The sequence below is a fragment of the Oratosquilla oratoria genome, chromosome 1 (genome assembly GCF_046742065.1).
Source record: "Oratosquilla oratoria isolate Oo_2021 chromosome 1, ASM4674206v1, whole genome shotgun sequence".
NCBI classification, from domain to species: Eukaryota; Metazoa; Arthropoda; class Malacostraca; order Stomatopoda; family Squillidae; genus Oratosquilla; species Oratosquilla oratoria.
In genome coordinates, this window is record NC_134777.1 from 72,499,997 (window position 1) to 72,518,101 (window position 18,105).

The 18,105-nt window shown below is 40.0% G+C and overlaps 1 protein-coding gene across 2 annotated transcripts in view; it reads left to right on the forward strand.

Annotated features, from left to right (window-relative positions):
- The window catches only part of LOC143039806 (uncharacterized), a 232,064-nt gene that overhangs the window by 156,915 nt on the left and 57,044 nt on the right, over positions 1-18,105 (forward strand). For both annotated transcript variants that reach the window (XM_076210167.1, XM_076210083.1), the window contains exons 21-23: positions 798-977; positions 1,466-1,605; positions 6,637-6,746. In XM_076210167.1, the coding sequence (XP_076066282.1) occupies positions 798-977; positions 1,466-1,605; positions 6,637-6,746 (430 nt within the window). The remainder of the gene's footprint in view (positions 1-797; positions 978-1,465; positions 1,606-6,636; positions 6,747-18,105) is intronic.

Consider the following 18,105-nt stretch of genomic DNA (forward strand, 5'->3'; position numbering starts at 1 on the left):
TCCAGTGTTGGTAACTCCAGTCTAGCCAATCTCTCCTCGTATGACTTATGAAAGCTCCAGTATGTGTGCAGGCCCTAGGGGTGGCACTCTGTTTCCAGATTGGGACCAGCAACTATGGGTAATATTACTTGCTATTGTTGGCTTTCAGGATCCTACCAGGTTCCTATGAAAATGATCCAGAGGCTTTATGTCAATTACATTTATAAAAATTATATTTATTTTAAAGATTTGGTAATATTTGATTTAATTTATATAAATGTAATTAACATAAAGCCTCTGGATCATTTTCATAGAAACTTGGTAGGATCTAGAAAGCCAACAATAGCAAGTAATATTACCCATAGATGCTGGTCCCAATCTGGGAACAGAGTGCCAGCCCTAGGGCCTACACATATACTGGAACCTTCATAAGTAAGAGATAGGCATCTCTGAATCTTAGTCAACAGTAGCACCATGTATAAACACCAAAGGTGCCACCAAACAACAGATGTCATAGCCATCAACAGATACAGCCTGAAGGAATTCTCCCTGTCTTTTATGTTGCTGCTTCAGGGGAGGGGGTCACCGATTGGGTGGGGCAGCCTTGTTGTTGGTGTGCTGTGTCTTGCTGCATTGTTTCTGGCCCAGGGAGGTAGGCAAGATGCAGGGATGACTTATTTGGTGGGTGGGATGAATAGGGGTGGAATGGGCAGGAGTGAAATTATGCCCTTTGACTTTTGACTAGCTTCCTTGTAAGGGGGAAAAAGTCCATGGTATGTATGTATATTTATATTAATCAAATTTACATTGTGTTCCAGTGTCACCCATATTCCCACCCATATCCGAACTAGAGGTGACAGTGGGAGCCAACTGGCTTCAAGTGTCCTGGAACAAGTCAAGAACTGAATGGGCTGTTCCGGAGTACAACCTTTACTACCGGAAGACCCGCCTGGGGATTACTCAGGGACTCAAATATCGGACATTTAGTTCCCCTCCTGGTAAGCCTCCAAAAGAGAATAGTGGTTGTGGTAATTTTCTCTCAAACTCTTTCCTTTCCTCCCTCTTTGTATTGTTTCTTCCTCTGTCACCATAAGCATACATGCACAAATATAGTAGTGACATGGTGCAAAGAGTTCTGACGTGTTCCTGTAAAAATCAGGTAAATGTATGTTTATACCAATGGCAATTTTCTCCTTTGTAGGGAAGGGGGGTAGCTATCAAAATATGTGTTGACTTTCACAGAAGAGAAAAAAGTACAGACAGGATAATCTCCAGTCACCTCACTGCTCCATTTGAAAATGGTGCACTAAAAGATTTTGTATTGTAAAAACATGACGTGAATATACATTATGTATGTGAATGTGTATGTTAAATCTGCAGTCTTCCCCAATCCTTGATCCCTTTTTAAGTACCTTTTTCCACCCAAACTGCCATCCTGCCTATGTTATTTGCATTCTGTCTTACCCATTCATTTCTCTGTCTACAGTGACTATTACTGGTCTTCTGTATGAGACATCATACACTCTTGAATTGGAAGCAAACCTCGGCTATGACTTCATTGAATCAACAGAAGAGTTTGAGTATTCCACTAACAATACAGGGTCATTCAAAGCAGCTGGCTATGGGGTGAGTACTAGAGTTTAATGGAAACAGGGCTTGGGGAATGGCTTCACAGTGCCTGGTATCCATTATGAAGTTCTATTTATGTTGGCTGAGAACTGTATGGAAAATACACTTCCAAAAATATACAAGGAATTTTTGTCAGGAATAAGGGTTGCATAGGATGTAATGGGAAAAAAAAAAAAAAATGATTAACAGCTTTGAAAAAGTTGGTGTTTTCATGACAATAAGGGAGACTGTTTTTTTAAAATTGTCATACTGTAATAATCACTTTTGTTCTTGAATTTGTAGTGTTAATCCTATTCTTTAACCACATCTTTATCATTGATTGAAAATAGGCAAATTATAATTTACAGTACCGTATTTTCCGGCGCATAGTGCGCGACTTTTTTCCGTTCGAAGGTCCTAAAAATGGGGGGTGCGCGTTATCTGGTGCTGCGCATTATCTACGGCCTACGATAAAAAATTCTGCGGCTGTGTATGTAATTTTTTTCACAACAATGTGACGATGTTGGCCGTCACAAAGTCGGGAGGCACACTTCTCCGTGACATTCCGTGAGAACAAGAAGAACAGCCATGGTGACATGAAAGAATACGCCAGCATGGGCTACCATATATAAATATTTGGTATAGGTAGGTATCTATCGAATCTTATATTTCATGATTAAATAGGCCTAAACACCATGAAACATGATCAATATTCATGATATTTACCCATGTTCACAGCATCCTAGTTTGAATTTTTATGTTGGCTTTGTAGCTTCACTTTAGGTATGGTACAAATTCTGTTGCGGCCGTTCATAAACTCGTGTCAAACACCTGACTACAACACCCTCTTTCGGGAGTTATATTAACTAAACGTCACCTCAATGAGAGACTGTCCTATTTCACCACTGTCATTGCAGGTTCAAAGCTAAAACGAAACAGTCTGTACTTTGTTTCAGTATTAAATAAAAAATGGTAAAGACGAATAATTTCCTCAAGATATAAAATGAAAATTTTCTGTAAAAATCCCGAAATTTTTCTGTATATTTTACTTTCAATAAACTTTTTTTAGATCATATTTCCTACAAACTATTTAAGCTACAAAGTAATAAGGGACCAACACACAACATGAGTCATATAGCGGTACATGTAGTTCCGACTTTTTCTTAGTTGTGTCCTGCTTGATGCCTATTTAGACACTTAATTTAGTGACAAATCAATAGATTTCCCAGCGGTGGCTCTAGCCAATGAAAAATACTTCTCCATGTAACCTCATTCACATGATATAAATACCAAGGTAAAACTGCGTTATAGATAAATGCGATCGGGCATGCGCGTTATACGTCAGTGCGCGCTATCTGTGTACTGAGATAACGAAGTGCATGGGTGCGCATTATAACCCAATGCGCATTTTAATCCGGAAAATACGGTAAAAGCTCTCTTATCTGGGATCACTGGGACCAAAGGCATGCCGGATATTCGAAAATTCCGGATACTTGAAGGGGTTGCTAAAGTAAGTGAAGGGGTACAAAAATATGTCTACAATCACCCCCTTTACTCACTATTAATGTCAGTTAACATATAGTATCACATACCGTAACATAAACTAGACACTAACCTTCTCTGCACTTTTCTGAAAGGGTTACTAAAATAAGTGAAGGGTTACAAAAACACTATGTCTACAATCAACTCATTTTATTCACTATTAACAACATTTAACATAACATAAACATTTAACTTAACATAAAAAAAGCACATAAACAAAAAACAAAACCACCTCACTTGGCAACATCCAGTTCATCACTCCAGTTTATCACTATCCTCTGTACTTGTTTGCCGCTCTTTCTTTCCCTTACAACCTACTTTATAATAGTTTCTTATGTCAGCTTGTTTGCAGCTCTTTCCTCTTTGCAGTAAAACTCATTCTGAATGCAGTGAAGAGACATAACATTTCGGGTGGACATATAAATGCACTGCTCTGCAAACTTAACAAAGACAGCTAAACCATTTGCAGCATCTTTCCATGCAACCTTAGGCTCAGGGTCATCTTCTTCCTCACTATCTGCCTCTGTTATCTTCTGTCAGTCATCCTCTGTCATCTTCTGTCAATCATGTCCCCACGCTGATATTGTAAAGTGTGACAGTTTTCAGCAGCTTTTGGGGTATCGGTCCCCTTCATAAACTCAAATAATTTCTTCGATTGGGCCTTAATATCGTAGATGGTTGATGAGCCTATGCCGAATTTGTCCATGAATATTTCTCTGTTTTCCCCTTTCTCTAAACGTTTGCAAATGTCCACCTTCTGCCTAAGTGTAAGCACAACACGTTTCAGTTTATCAACTTTGGGCATGATGAAAGTTTACAGGGGAACACTTGAGGAAGAATGTAGCTGAACTGAGCAGAGACAAACACAAACATGGCACATGTGAGACTGAACAGTGTGGGCAGTGGGCTGTGGCGGGTGGCACAAAACTTACCCAGACACTGGTGCGCTCTGGTGATGGTGGGAACAATTAAAGCCTTGCGCAGGAAATTTTATCAATTTGTATTGATTTCATATAGATTTTAATGCTCAGAAAAAATATACCGGATACTTGAAGTTGCCGGATACCTGAATGCCGGATAAGAGGGCTTTTACTGTATGTGGTTTGCTTTGAAACTCGGAAAAATTAAGATATGTGAGCACAAATATATGATTGTTTATTTGTGTACATATGTGAATACATGTGTACATGATCAAAATACATGAATATATACTTTTTCATATTGTTATCTATAGATAGGGGACTTGTAACATGTCACTCATAACCTAGCTTTCAGACAGTAGGAAAAAGAAGGGTTGGGCCTTGTGTCTCTCCCTCAGGTATGTACTGGATACACCTAGGTCTCTGTAACAAACTAACCCTTACATTTGAGTTTATGCTTTGAATCTATGGACTCGACTTGAACAGATCCTACAATTCAAAGGCCAGGTGATACTTTGCCCTCCTTTTATGGATGTACTCATTCTTTTGGATTATCAAAAGTGGTAGTGTGCAAAACCTATTTATTTGTGTGTGCTTACAAAAAATATAACTTACAGTAAAGATGGGAGAACAGAGTGGTCATGGGAGTCAGAGAGAGAGAGAGAGAGGAGCAAAAATTCCCATGCGTCTTCTTATACCACAGCCACATGACACCAGTGCCAGGCATAGGTCCCATCACTATCTGCTCAACTCCACACAATCTACCTGTTTCTTTATTTTTGTGTGAAGGAGGCTCACAATACAGGTAGTCGTCGACTTACGACCTATGCGACCTACGACTGATCGACTTTACGACCACGAGATGGTGCAATAATATCTAACATTTAATAGAGTAATAGAATTGCAATGTTATGCCTGGCAGTGCAGTACATTACTCCGCACGCTGCGAGACGCGAGTACGATAGTTTTCGCAGGCTGCCGGCAGTGTCAGCATCCCAGCCAGCTAAATATTCTTTCATTTTGTTTGTTTGAAGTAAAATGTTTCCTAATTTTGCATTGCATTTTGTATTTTTGTATGTTTTGCAATTAATAAAATATAACAAACTTTTTATGCCTAGGCTAGTTTGTTGTCGATAACAATATGTTCGGTACAGTACTTAAACGAAAAGAATGTGTTTTGTTGAAATAAAAAAATCCTAATTTTGCCTTACATTTTGTATTTTTATGTTTTGCAATTAATAAAATGTAACAGTAGTATTTTTTTATGCCTAGTCTGTTGTCGATGACAAAATGTTCGGCACAGCATTTTGTATTTTTATGTTTTGCGATTAATAAAATGTGACAGTAAACTTTGGTTATGCCTAGTCTGTTGTCGATAACAATATTTTCGGTACAGTACGTAAACGAAAAGAATGTGTTTCGAAATATTTTTTTCCTAGTTTTGCTTTACAATGATTTTAATAAATCAACAAAAAAGGATTTGTAGGTCAAAGATGACAGGACTTTATTCAGTATGCGTAGGCCTAGGCTATGTTTCCTAACAAAAATGATAAAAAGTTATTGAATATTAAACAACGTAGCTCAAAGATAATAAAATTTTATTCAGTATGCATACGTTTCCTAAAGAAAGTCTGATGGTAAAATAATACAAAGGTTAACAAATACAGTATTAAATATCAGGTCAAAGATGATAGGATTTTATTCAATATGCTTAGGCCTAGGCTATGTTTCCCAAAGAAAATCAGATGAAATTATAAAAAGGTTAAAAATACTATACAACATAGTTCAAAGATGCTAAGATTATTTCAGTATGCTAAATATACAATATATATATATATATTATATAAAGGGTAATATATACTGTATATATATATAGACCGACTTGCGTCCAGATCGACTTACGACCTGTCTGTTGGAACCGAACTCGGTCGTAAGTCGACGACTACCCTGTATATCAACTACTACTTGTCTAACACCTGGAAGCATATAAAACATAAAAGTGATGATTCTTTGTGTCATCATCTTGATTGTACATGCCCTCTGACCTCTGAGGGCAGGAGGCTCCGGTTGTGTAGTCCTCTGCTGTTGGGTTGCAAATCTCCTGTAACTTGAATGACTAAATAAAATACTCATGTCTATAGCCAGACATCTTACTAACTACGGTACATTTTTAGGTAAACCTACATATTTTGTGATTTACTTAGAAAGGGGGTGTTATGGCTCCAGCTAAGATGTAGCTTGGTACCATACCTGTGTCCTTTGTATCAATGATGCCCGCATCCTTTGTCAGTGATGCGTCATGGAACATGACATCTTTTAATCCAGCACTCATCAACTTTACTACCAGAAGACTTGTGTGGATGTTTGGGTCCAGGACATAAACCCACTTTGGGAATTGGCTCAGGACATAAAACACCACCAATTCCTGAAGTGGTTTTATGTCCTGGGCTCAAATGTCTGTACAAGTGTTGGTTGGTGTGTATGTATCCATAGGTGTGCATGTATCCATACACACAAACAAATATTTACCAAATTCTTGTGTACCTAACCACCATTTTACCTGATCACTACTACTATTCTTTTACAGTGGGGCTCAGAAGGATCGGTATTGAATGATTATGAAGTTCTGCACCTGGTGTGTGGTGCCTTGTTGATTGCATGCATCATTGCCACAATGCTTCTCTTCTTTGCCACTGGGTGAGTTGACAACCTTAGGAGCATTTGCAGAGCCTTACAAGATTGTGATATTTACCTAATTGTAGTATACAGGAAAGGAACAAAACTTGTAGGGTCCTGTCTCCTATTCTCTATTTTACTAACATACTTAGACTCAAATTTATGTACAATTCCAACTCAATCTATATCCTTGATTTCCAGTTATCATATCTAGATTTGAACTCGTGTATTGTTTGAGCTTGGGCTATATCACCTTCTAAGCTATTAGGGCTTTGAGTTTGTTCTGAATGCAGCGGGGGAGTGGATTTTGGTGTAAAGTGAATCTTAAATTCTGAAATAAAATTTTGACAAGTACATCAGTAAGTTGAAAGGGTTACCATTATCTTGAAGATTTTATGAATATAAGATAGTGAAGTTGGATGATGAGGAACACCTGCAACAGTATTCACAATAACATGAAGGCATGTACAAGGCTGCTATCTCTATAAAGTGGTTAGCTAAGTCAACAGACTTAGACAACACCAGAGTCCACTTGGCCAGACTGCAGTGCGGCCACCACCCAGCACTTCTAAGCTACCAGAAGAGGCTGGATGACCGCATTGTGAACAGCTGCCCAGGTTGTAACGCTTCACCCCATACCATACAACACATAATGGAAGACTGCATTATACACAATCATGCACGCAAACAACACAACATACACTATAAAGGATTTGTGGGAAAACCCAGTTTCGGCTGTAGCATTCCTTGGGGAGACGGGAGTGCTCGGACAGACAGTCTAGGGAACGACAACAACAACAACAACACCAAAAGAACCAATCCCCCTTCCTTACCATCTCATAAATTGTCAATTGATCAATTCGGTTTAACAGTACACACTCCCCCTACCAGGAGGCTAGGACAGTGCCCCTTTTCAGAGGACTTTGTGGTGTGGAATTCAATGAACCATACCCTTTGTCTAACTCATCCAAGGCAGGGTTCAAATTGTTGTCACTTTGACCTCTGTCACAATGTGGTATGAATGTAGTGAATGTAGTACGAGTATGGGTGTGCAATTGGCATCCCCGGCACGGGGTCAAAGGTCACCATGTAGAAAGGAGGGCAAACAGTGTGTTGGCTGATGTGTAGGGCAGTGCGTATGTGGGACAAATGGTGAGAAGGTGTGTGATAAAAGTGCAGTGGAAGAAAAATATAGACACACCTTAACTAGAGTAGGATTGATAGGTGATACAAGTGAAAAAGAAACTAGTGAGAAGAGTCTTTGTTAGTGACATTAGCAAAGAAACAGGAATCAGAAGAACCAGGAAATAACATGGATAAGGAAAGTGATGTATCGCTCTGTGAACACAACTTATTTAGACATGGCTGAGGCAACTAGCATAATTAGCAGCATAACCCTAAAGGCATTTGATGGCAATGGAGATGTCACCACATGGTTCAAAAAAGCAAAATTAGTGGCAAAATTAACCGGTGTCATGAGCTATATTGCCCTTATGCTAGAAGGCAATGCATTGGCCATCTACCTAGAAATGAAAGATGGTGATCAAGCCAATGCAGAGAAATTGAAAAATGAGGCTGGAAGAGGCATTTGCTGAGAGTGTGTTTGCATTGTTTATTTGGCTATAAAGAATGTGCTGGGCTGGTGAACAGGTTGACATTTTTGCCAACAAAATTAGGCGATTAGTAGGATTATTGACATTCAAAGGCTTAGAGCAATTAGTTAGAATTGCGTTTGTAAATAGCTTTCCAGATCATGTTTTCACTGGGCTACAGGAAGTAGATAATGCCATGTCTGCGAGCATGGATGTGATGATAGTCCTTGCTAGACTTCTCACAAGGACTCAGAAGGGTAGGCCTTTAGCTGCCATGGAAACAGAGAAACCGAAAGGCTAAGGATTGAGATGCCAGCCCGATGACTCACCTGGGAAGAGGGGAGAGGTCACCAGGGGAGAGGTCACCAGCTGATAGAAAGGGGAAAACGGAAGAGTCCAGGGGTGACCACAGCGGATGGAGGGGACCTCCTAGGATGTGCTGTTATATGTGTGGGTGCCCCAGGCACCTTGTGAGGGATTGTAGAGAGATGGAGCCTGTCTGTTATGAATGCAAAGAACCTGGACATATTGCTCAAGAATGTGAGCAGGGAAACAGACAAGGGGTGGCTGCTGTGCGAGCTGCTGACCAGTCAATGTAAGGGTGCCCTCCAACTGTATGCCAATTGTAGATGTCTGGTTGAGAGGAAGATGTGCAAGAACAGTAGTAGATTCTGGGTGTTCAACCATGATTGTATTGGCATTCAAATAGGGAGATATGGCCCTGATGACAGTTGACAGAAGGGAGACAAAGTGTGAGGGCAACCAGGAAGTTGAAATGACAGTGGAGGACATTCTGATACAAGTAAGAGTGCTTGTTATTAGAGTGGTCATAGAAGGAATTGAAGTGGTGCTGGGAATGAATGCAATTACACAGCTCGGAGAAGTCACATTTGTTGCCAGATGGGTGAGGGTTGGAGTGATAAGTGACTCAAGTACGGAATAGAGATGGAGGAGCCATCAGAGGCTGGAAATAGAAGTAGGAATAACAATGAGGGCCATGAAGGGCAGTGTCACCATGAAGCTCAACCTTGATGAGAAGGCGGCACCTTGTACTATTGAGGACAAAGACTTCTTGGCAAAATTTGATGGCCAGAAGTGGTAGTTAGAGTGGTACCTCAAAGAAGGCTCACCTATATTGAAGAACAAAGTCAGCTGCTATGAACAGACTCTCAGAGAGGGGGTAAGGGATGACTTTGACATTGAAGTAAAGCAGTGGATTGATGAAGGAATTTTGAGTCCTTGGGAGGAACCAGTGGAGGATGGAATCTTGCTTCTGATGGCAGTGGTGCAGCCAACCAAGAGCAAAGTGCAACTGGTGTTGGATTTCAGAGAGCCGAACCAGTTCATAAGGTGTCATACTGGTGATGATTTTGTAGACGTATGTAACGAGACCCTATGCAAATGGCATCAAATGAGGGAGGCATCCATGATTGTAGATCTACAATTGGCTTACCTGCAAATTCACGTGGTGAAGAAGCTACAGAAATACCAACTAATAGAATATAAAAGTAAAACATATTGCTTGACCAGACTTTGGGCTGTGCTCAGTTCTAAGGATAATGATGAGGATCCTGAAGGCAGTACTGGAGAAGACTAAAGTGATGAAGGGCATGGACTCTTACCTCAATGACATATTGGTGGATGATATTGTTGTACCAGCATCACACATAATGGAACACTTAGGTCAGTTTGGATTGCTCTCGAAGGACCTGGAACTGATGGAAGGAGGAACAGTGTTGGGACTGCGACTAGAGAGAGACAGGAGCAGAAACCTGATGTTCAGGTGAGGCAATGAGATCCCAAATGTAACAGAGAAGATGAGCAGACAAGAGCTCTTCTTTCTCTGTGGCAAATTGGTTGGTCACTACCCAATTGCAGATAGGCTCCATGTGGTGTGCAGTTAATTAAAAGGTGGTCAGGGTCGAAGGATTGATCCAGTGAGAGGACAGTGGAGTGCACCACAACAGAGCATAGGTATAATATGGTGTGATGCTAACAGCGTAGCAACCAACATAGTCTTGGAGATAGGAGGTGTGCTAGTTGAAGATGGGATATGGCAGCAAAAAAAGGATAACTACCATCACATTAATGTATTGGAGTTGGATGTGGTAATAAAAGTAGTCAATTTGGCACTGAAATGGGGGGTGCACTAGATTAAATTAGGACAGACTCGGCCATGGTGGCAGGATGGATGAACTCGGTAATGACAGCTGAGAAGAGAATACGCACAAAAGGGGCAGCAGAGGTCATTGTGAAATGGTGCCTTGAGATCCTGAGCGAGTTAATAGATGAGTTCAGAGTGAAGGTTAGTGTAACCCAAGTGCCGTTGGGAGTGAACAAAGCAGACGTGCTGACCAAAGTAAAGAAAAATTGGCTGAGAGTGCTGGAAGAACAGGAAGAGAAGGTTGAAGTGTGCACCGCAGGGTCCCTATGCACAAAAGAGTTGCATGGAACATCACTTAGGTGTTGATAGGTCATTGTTCTTAGCAAGGAAAGTTGACCTGAATATAATGAGGGAAGAAGTCTGGGGGATGGTAAGAGCATGTGTCCGATGTCAATCAATAGATCCTGCCCTGAGATCGCACACAATGGGGGAACTCAGTGTAGAAGGGAACTGGAGGAGGTTGGTACTCAATGTAACCAACTATTGATAGGGCATGTACTTATTGATGGTTGAAAGTGGCTCAGGATGCTTCACTGTCTGGCAGGAGCTGAAGATGGAGACAGGAGAGGAACTTACACGGATGATGAATGAGACATTTCTGGAACGGGGTCCAGTGGATGAAGTCCTGATGGATAATAGCACTGCATTTCCATTCGGAGTACTGAAAGAAATGCTGGACAAGTGGAGCACAAGACGTTTCTTTAGGGCTGTATACTAGTCGAGCAGGAATAGAATAGTAGAACAACATCACACTATTAAGTCCATCACCGAGAGGGCACTAATACTGCCCATGGAGGCAGTCTTCTGTCATAATATGTCCCCTAGATCAGGCCAAGATGAAGATTTGGTTTTACAGAGAGCCTTATTTAAATATGACTGGCGACATCCCCAGGCAGCACCAGTGCTACTAGCCAATGCTTAAGGAGGCATTGCCTCAGTACAGGTGGGGGAGGAGGTATGGGTGAAGCCAAAGGATAGTAAGAGCACGTCACAGTGGATGAGGGGCATTGTAATGGAGGTAAATTTGTGGAACATCTCTGTCGAGAGAGTGCTGCGACATATCCTGGATCTTTGTCGTGTGGTGGATGGCGGAGAAAGTGAGGAAGAGTCACAATGTGGTAGTGGATGGAGGAGTGATGTCTCAATGACTGCAATGCAATAGATGTTGTTGTTGTTGTTCCCTAGACTGTCTGTCTGAGCAGTCCCGTCTCCCCAAGGAATGCCATGGCTGAAACGGGGTTTTCCCACAAATCCTTTATAGAGTGTATGTTGTGTTGTTTGCATGCGTGATTGTGTATAATGCAGTCTTCCATTATGTGTTGAATAGTATGGGGTGAAGTGTTACATCCTGGGCAGTTGTCCACAATGCAGTCATCCAGTCTCTTCTGGTAGCTTAGAAGGGCTGGGTGGTGGCCGCACTGCAGTCTGGCCAGGTGGACTCTGTCCTTTTGTGGGAGAGAGGATTCAGAGGGATGGATATCAGGGGGTCTGGCATGCAGCAATGTGTTGTCTTTTAGTGTGTTAATGGAGCAGTGAGTGATATGATTATGAATATGTTTCCAGAGGCTGGTATTTGGTGGTTTTGGAGGAAGAGAAGAGAGTATTTGTGTGTGATATAGGTATTTGGGTGTTTTTTTATGTTTCTTGGTGTGTGTGGGTGTTCTGCTATGTAGTGTAGCAGGTGTGCTGTGTTTGTGTGCCTCTCATATCAAGGTGATCCTTGACTTTGAGGACTTTTGTTTCATAGTGTAGATGGTCTATAGATGCTGTATTTGTGCAGCCTGTAATTGTTTTTAAGGCTTTGTTTTGTATGGTCTGAAGGGTGTTGAGGTGTGTCTCACTGAGATTAGGTGCCCATGCTGGACTCCCATAATTCATCATTGAGTATATGCATTGTTTGTATATTGTAGTATTAGTTTCTTTGTTTTGTCCAAATGTTGTTCCAGTGATTGATTTAAGTGTATTAAGTCTAGGTATATATTTATTTTTTATGTTTGTGATGTGCTGTTTGAATGACATGGATGTATCATATGTCACACCTAGAATTTTCGGTGTGTGTGTGTGTGGTACTAGAATGTTGTTGATATAGAGATGAGGTATGTATTTGTGTTCTTTTGTCCAGTTGGTGAGAAGTATTGCTGTAGATTTGGCTAGGGCTATTTTGAGTCTGTAATGAACCATGTGTTGAGTGTATCAAGGTATGACCATTTTATTTCTGCAGCTTTGTGTTACAATATGTACGTGTGATTGTTATGTCATCTGCATATCAAGAGATGTGTATTTCTGAGGTGTCTGGTGTGGGTATATCATGCATGTATAGATTAAAGAGTGTGGGGGATAGAACTGAGCCCTGTGGTACTCCATTCTTAATGTTTCTAGTGTGCAATGATTGGCCATTATATAACACATAAGCATTCCTGCCTGCTAGATAATTAGCCAGCCATCTTTTGGTGTTTTGTGTATGTCTGTGTGAGAGAGACTCGGGAGTTCTAGTGAGTCAGGACCTCAAAATCAGGAAACAGTACATTAGCACCAGGAATAAAGCTAACAGAGCGTTAGGTTTCATTGCTAGGACAGTAATGAATAGAAGTGCAGAGGTAATTATCAAACTCTAGCGATAGTTAGACCCATCCTTGACTATGCGGTACAGTTTTGGTCTCTGCCCTATAGAATGGACATCAATTCATTAGAATCAGTACAGAGAAGAATGACCAAAATGATACATTGACTCAGAAATTTGCCTTACGAAGAGAGGCTTAGGCACCTTAACTTACACTCTCTAGAAAGACACAGTGTGGGGTGATCTAATAGAAGTGTTCAAGTGGATCAATGGCTTTAACAAGGGTAATGCAAACAAGGTCATCATATTAAAACAACAGGGCAGGACTTGCAGTAATGGATTTAAATTGGACAAATTTAGATTTAAGAAGGAAATAGGCAAGAATTGGTTTACTTATAGGGTTGTTGACAAATGGAATAGACTTAGTAACCATGTAGTAAGTGCTGAAACTATCAGCTGTTTTAAGAAACGATTAGACAACTTTATGGATGGGGATGACAGGTGGTGATGGATACGAAGCTGCCTAGTGTAGGCCTTATGGTCTCTTGCAGTCTCCTTCATTCTTATGTTCTTATGTCTGTGTTATATATTTTGTTTGTAAGATTGTGGCAGGGGATAGCATCAAAAGCTTTACTAATGTCTAATGTTATGAGAAGTGTTCTATGATTGGGCCTATCTGAATTGATACCATCTAACATTCTTTGAATGAGGTTTATCAGAAGAGTGTTTGTAGAGTGTAGTGACCTAAACCTGTGTTGTGATTCAGCAAGGGGAATATGTGGTGTGATGAGTTGAAGTATTAGGCATTCAATGATTTTGGAGGGGGTGCAGAGAAGTGTGATTGGGTGGTGTGATGTTGGCATTGTTGGATCTTTATTGGGTTCTAGGATGATGATTATTTTTCCATGCTTCCAAATGTCAGGTATAGTGTTGTGTGAATAGCTGTAGTTTGCAATGTTTGTGAGTGCATGTATACCTTGTGGTCCAATGTATTTTAGGTGGATGTTACTTATGTTGTCAGAGCCGCAGGCAGATGAGTGCTTGAGGTTATGTATTATGTATTTTGTCTGATTGTCTGTGAAGGGTGTATAGTTTAAGTCTGTGGGAAAGTCTTTCTTACATTGAATGGTGTGTCGGTCATCAGGGTGAGAAGTGAGATGGTTTGCCTGTGCAAAATCATTTATGAGTGTATTTGTTTGTTGTCTGTTTGAGGGTAAATTATCTGTTGTGGTTATTGCTGCATGAGAGTGTGTTGTAGTGTAATGCTGTTGAGTGTTTTGTACAATTTGCTGGTGTTTGTTTTGTGATCAAGTGTATTGACAATCCTTTGCCAATTTTGTTTTTTCTGTTTATGTATTTTATTGGTAAGCACAGTGTTTAGTGTTTGTATTTGGTCTGCTATGTTTTGAGTGATAGGTGTGGGGGTATTGTGTTTAAGTGTGTCTCGTCTGATGAGGCCTTGGATTTCTGGTGTGAAATTGGGGTTGTGTTATTTTTTGTTGCCTCTAGGGATATATTTCTTGTCTGCATTTTGTATGTATTAAAGATGTGCACAGCATTGTTTATGTTTGTGATTGGTGTACTGTTAAGTTTCTCAAAATGTTGTTCTGTCTCTTCAGTAAAAGCTTCCCAGTTTGCTTTCTTGTAACTGGTGTGTGTGTGTCTGGGGCCAAGGGATCTCACCACTCTCCATGAAGTTGTTGGGGTTAGGCAGGGGGAGCAGGTGATATAATGAGAGGAAGGGGTGTAGAGAGCTTGGCATGGGATATGTTATCTGTGGTAGGGAGGAGGATTTGGTTGTGGTGCTTATGTTCACAAAACAGATGGATTGGTGGATCAGGGTGATGAGTCCACCGCCATTGCCGTCAGTCCGGTCTTGTCTAATGGTGGTGAAGCTGTGAAATGATGGTGTTTTGTGTGAGTGTCTTAGTTTTGTTTGTTGCATTATGGTAACATGCATGCTGTGTTGCTTTGAGGAAGTGTTCGAGTTTTTTTTTTTTGTGGGGGTGGGGGGTATTTACCAAGTTGTATTTTGCGGGAAGGGAGCTACGATCATGGTGTCCTGCCTTTGTATCTTGCAGTGTCTAGTTTGCTCTTAAACTCATGAATGGTTTATTGCACACACTATTTCATTGTCCAGTTTATTCCAAGTGTCCACCACTCTATGTGGAAAACTGTTTTTCTTCAGATCTCTTCTGTAGCTATGTTTTTTTATTTTCTTTCCATGTCCTCTTGTGCTTCTCTTGTCCCAGTTTAACAATTCCTCTCTATCAAGTATTTCTGTGCCTTTCATGATTCTGTAGATGGTCAGTAGGTCACCTCTCTCTCTTCTTTGCTCCAGAGTTGGTAACTCCAGTTTAGCCAGTCTCTCCTCATATGACAAGTTTGTAAGTGCAGGTGCCATTTCTGTTGCTGGTCTCTGGATTCTTTCTATTTTCTTTATATTCTTTTTTGGTACTGGGTGATCTTCCTTGTCTGAACCCAAATTGTCTTGGGTTTATTATATTGTTGTCTGCCAGGTGTTTTACCCATCTATTCTTGATGACTTTCTCATATATTTTGGTTTATAGTGCTTGTTAGTGAGACTGGCCTATAGTTGGTTGGTTCTTCCTTGTTTCCAGGCTTTTGGTATTATTCCTTCTTTGAGTGGGCAATTTATTATGTTATGTATTTTTTCTGTTAATTCTTCTTTGCATTCTCATAGAATCCAGTTTGCAATTCCATCCAGGCCATGTGATTTCCTGATGTCAAGGTTTGATAGGTGTTCCATTATTTCTTTTTGTGTTATTGTTAATTACCTTTGTCCCAATATTGTGCTTTCTCTCTAGTGAAGACAGATTTGAAGTGATTATTCATGACTTCGGCCATTTCTAACTCTTCTGTGTATTCTATATTCCCTTGGCGTAGTTTCACCATTTCCTGTTTGTTTTTAAGTTTATCATTCATGTATCAATAGAATAGCTTGGGTTGCTCTTTGTATTTATCTGTAATATCCTTTTCATGGTTCCTTTTTTCCTCTCTTCTCACTTTTACATACTCATTTCTATATTTTATATGAACTTGCCATTTTCCATTTTTTTTTTTTTTTATATTTTCTCCATCTTTTCCAAGCTCTGTCCCTTCTGTCTTTTGCCTCACTGCATCTTTTGTTGAAACAGCATTTAATATACACTCTAGCTTCTGTCTTGGTATGTGCCTATTCACCCCTTCATTGTAATTATCCATCAAGATATCCCATTTTTCTTCCACTTTTGTCTCTTCCATGTAAAATTGTTCCCAGTTTGCATTCTGGAAGAATTTCTTTAGTTTTGCAAAGTCTGTTTTGTTGTACATCAATTTTCCTTTCCTATGCTTTTCATTGCTCTCCATGTAGCCTATATTTCTTCCTTTAGTTCAGTTTCAATGAGTATATGGTCACTCATTCCAATTGGTGTCTTGTATTGGATTTTATCCACAATTTCCAGTTCTGTTGTGAATATAAAATCTAGTTTCGATGGCTCCTCGTTATTTCTGTATCTGGTATTTTCACTGACTCACTGAGTCATTGTATATTCCATGGTCATATCCAGTAGTACATTACCCTACAAGTCTCCTCCTATCACTGTCATGTTTTCCCAACAAATTTCTTTGCAATTGAAATCCCCCATAATTACCAGATTACCCCTGCACATTAGTATCTCATTTAATGATTGCCTTGTATCTTCTAGCATTTTTGTATGCTCATTCTCCTTTTCATGTTCTTGTCTTCAACTTTTATCATGATCAGTTGTACATTACCTTTGGCCTCTGCAATTTTGTCACATTCAAGTTTTTCTTGGCCAAAAATATAATTCCTCCTCCCTGTTTCTTGTCACTGTTTTTAATCCAGTAATTGTATAGTCCATGTCCAACATTGAAGGTATTTCACCCCTTAGTTTAGTCTCCACAATTCCCATTATGTCTGGTTTTTCTTCTAGCAGGTAATCATTAAGTTCATTCAGTCCTGAAATTAATCCGTTGATGTTGGTATAGGCCACTTTCAATTTTCTTCTTTCTCCATCTTTTTTTCTGTCTTTGGTTCGCCCATTCTGATGTACCATTTCCTCAGTCTCATGTCGATTACTCTCCAATGGAATTCCTTGCTTTCTGTCTCCATTCTCTTCACGTTTTTTCCTTTGCTTCATCTCTTAGTGTCTTTTCTTTTTCTAATTCCTCAATACTCATTTCTCTTTTTATCCATATCTTATTGTACTTTTCACTCCTTGCCAAGTTACCTACTTTTTCAAATATGTCTTCTACTACCATTTGTGATCTTAGTTTTATCTTTAGGGGTCGATTTCTATCCTTAGAATAGTGACCAATCCTATATGTATCATCAATGTCTTTAACTGCAACTTGGGCTCTCCTGAATTTCTTTTAGGATTTCTATTACTGTCTCTTTTTCTCTCATGTACCTCGCCAAACCATGTTTTTCTTTTAGTCCATATACCACAATACATTTTTTGTATCCACTGTGTCTCTGACCCAATTTGCTTTTTCATTAACCCCTTCCATACGGGGCCGCACACGTAGGCGTCATGGGGAGCGAGTGTATTCACGAGGCTGCCATATCGGCGTCTTGATTATATTTATTGTAGTCGCCCCTGTGTTTTTACATTCTCTCAAATGTGCCCTGAATCCCATTCTCTGTGGTATTCAAAATTCGCGGGTGAAAGAGAGAACGATCGATATAAGCGGTGACTATATTTTATGATGCGAGTATTATTACGACACGTCGTACGGCTGGCATTGGCTGCTGCCACTGAGATCTAAGTCCATGACGCCTACGTGTGCGGCACCGTATGGAAGGGGTTAATTACTTGGATAATTGTGTCTTTTGCATTTTGCATTTTTTCTGCATTTGTTGTTGGACTATTTCTTTGAAGACAGTTTCTTTATTTTCAATGTTTTCCTTCCATTTCTTAATCTTTTGGATACTTTCCTCACCTAAGTTCTCTTCGATTTTTTCAGTCATTTCTTGTGTTTTGTTGTTTACCTCTTTTTTTTTTTAAGTTTTCACTATTGCCAGCATAATTGTCTTTTCAT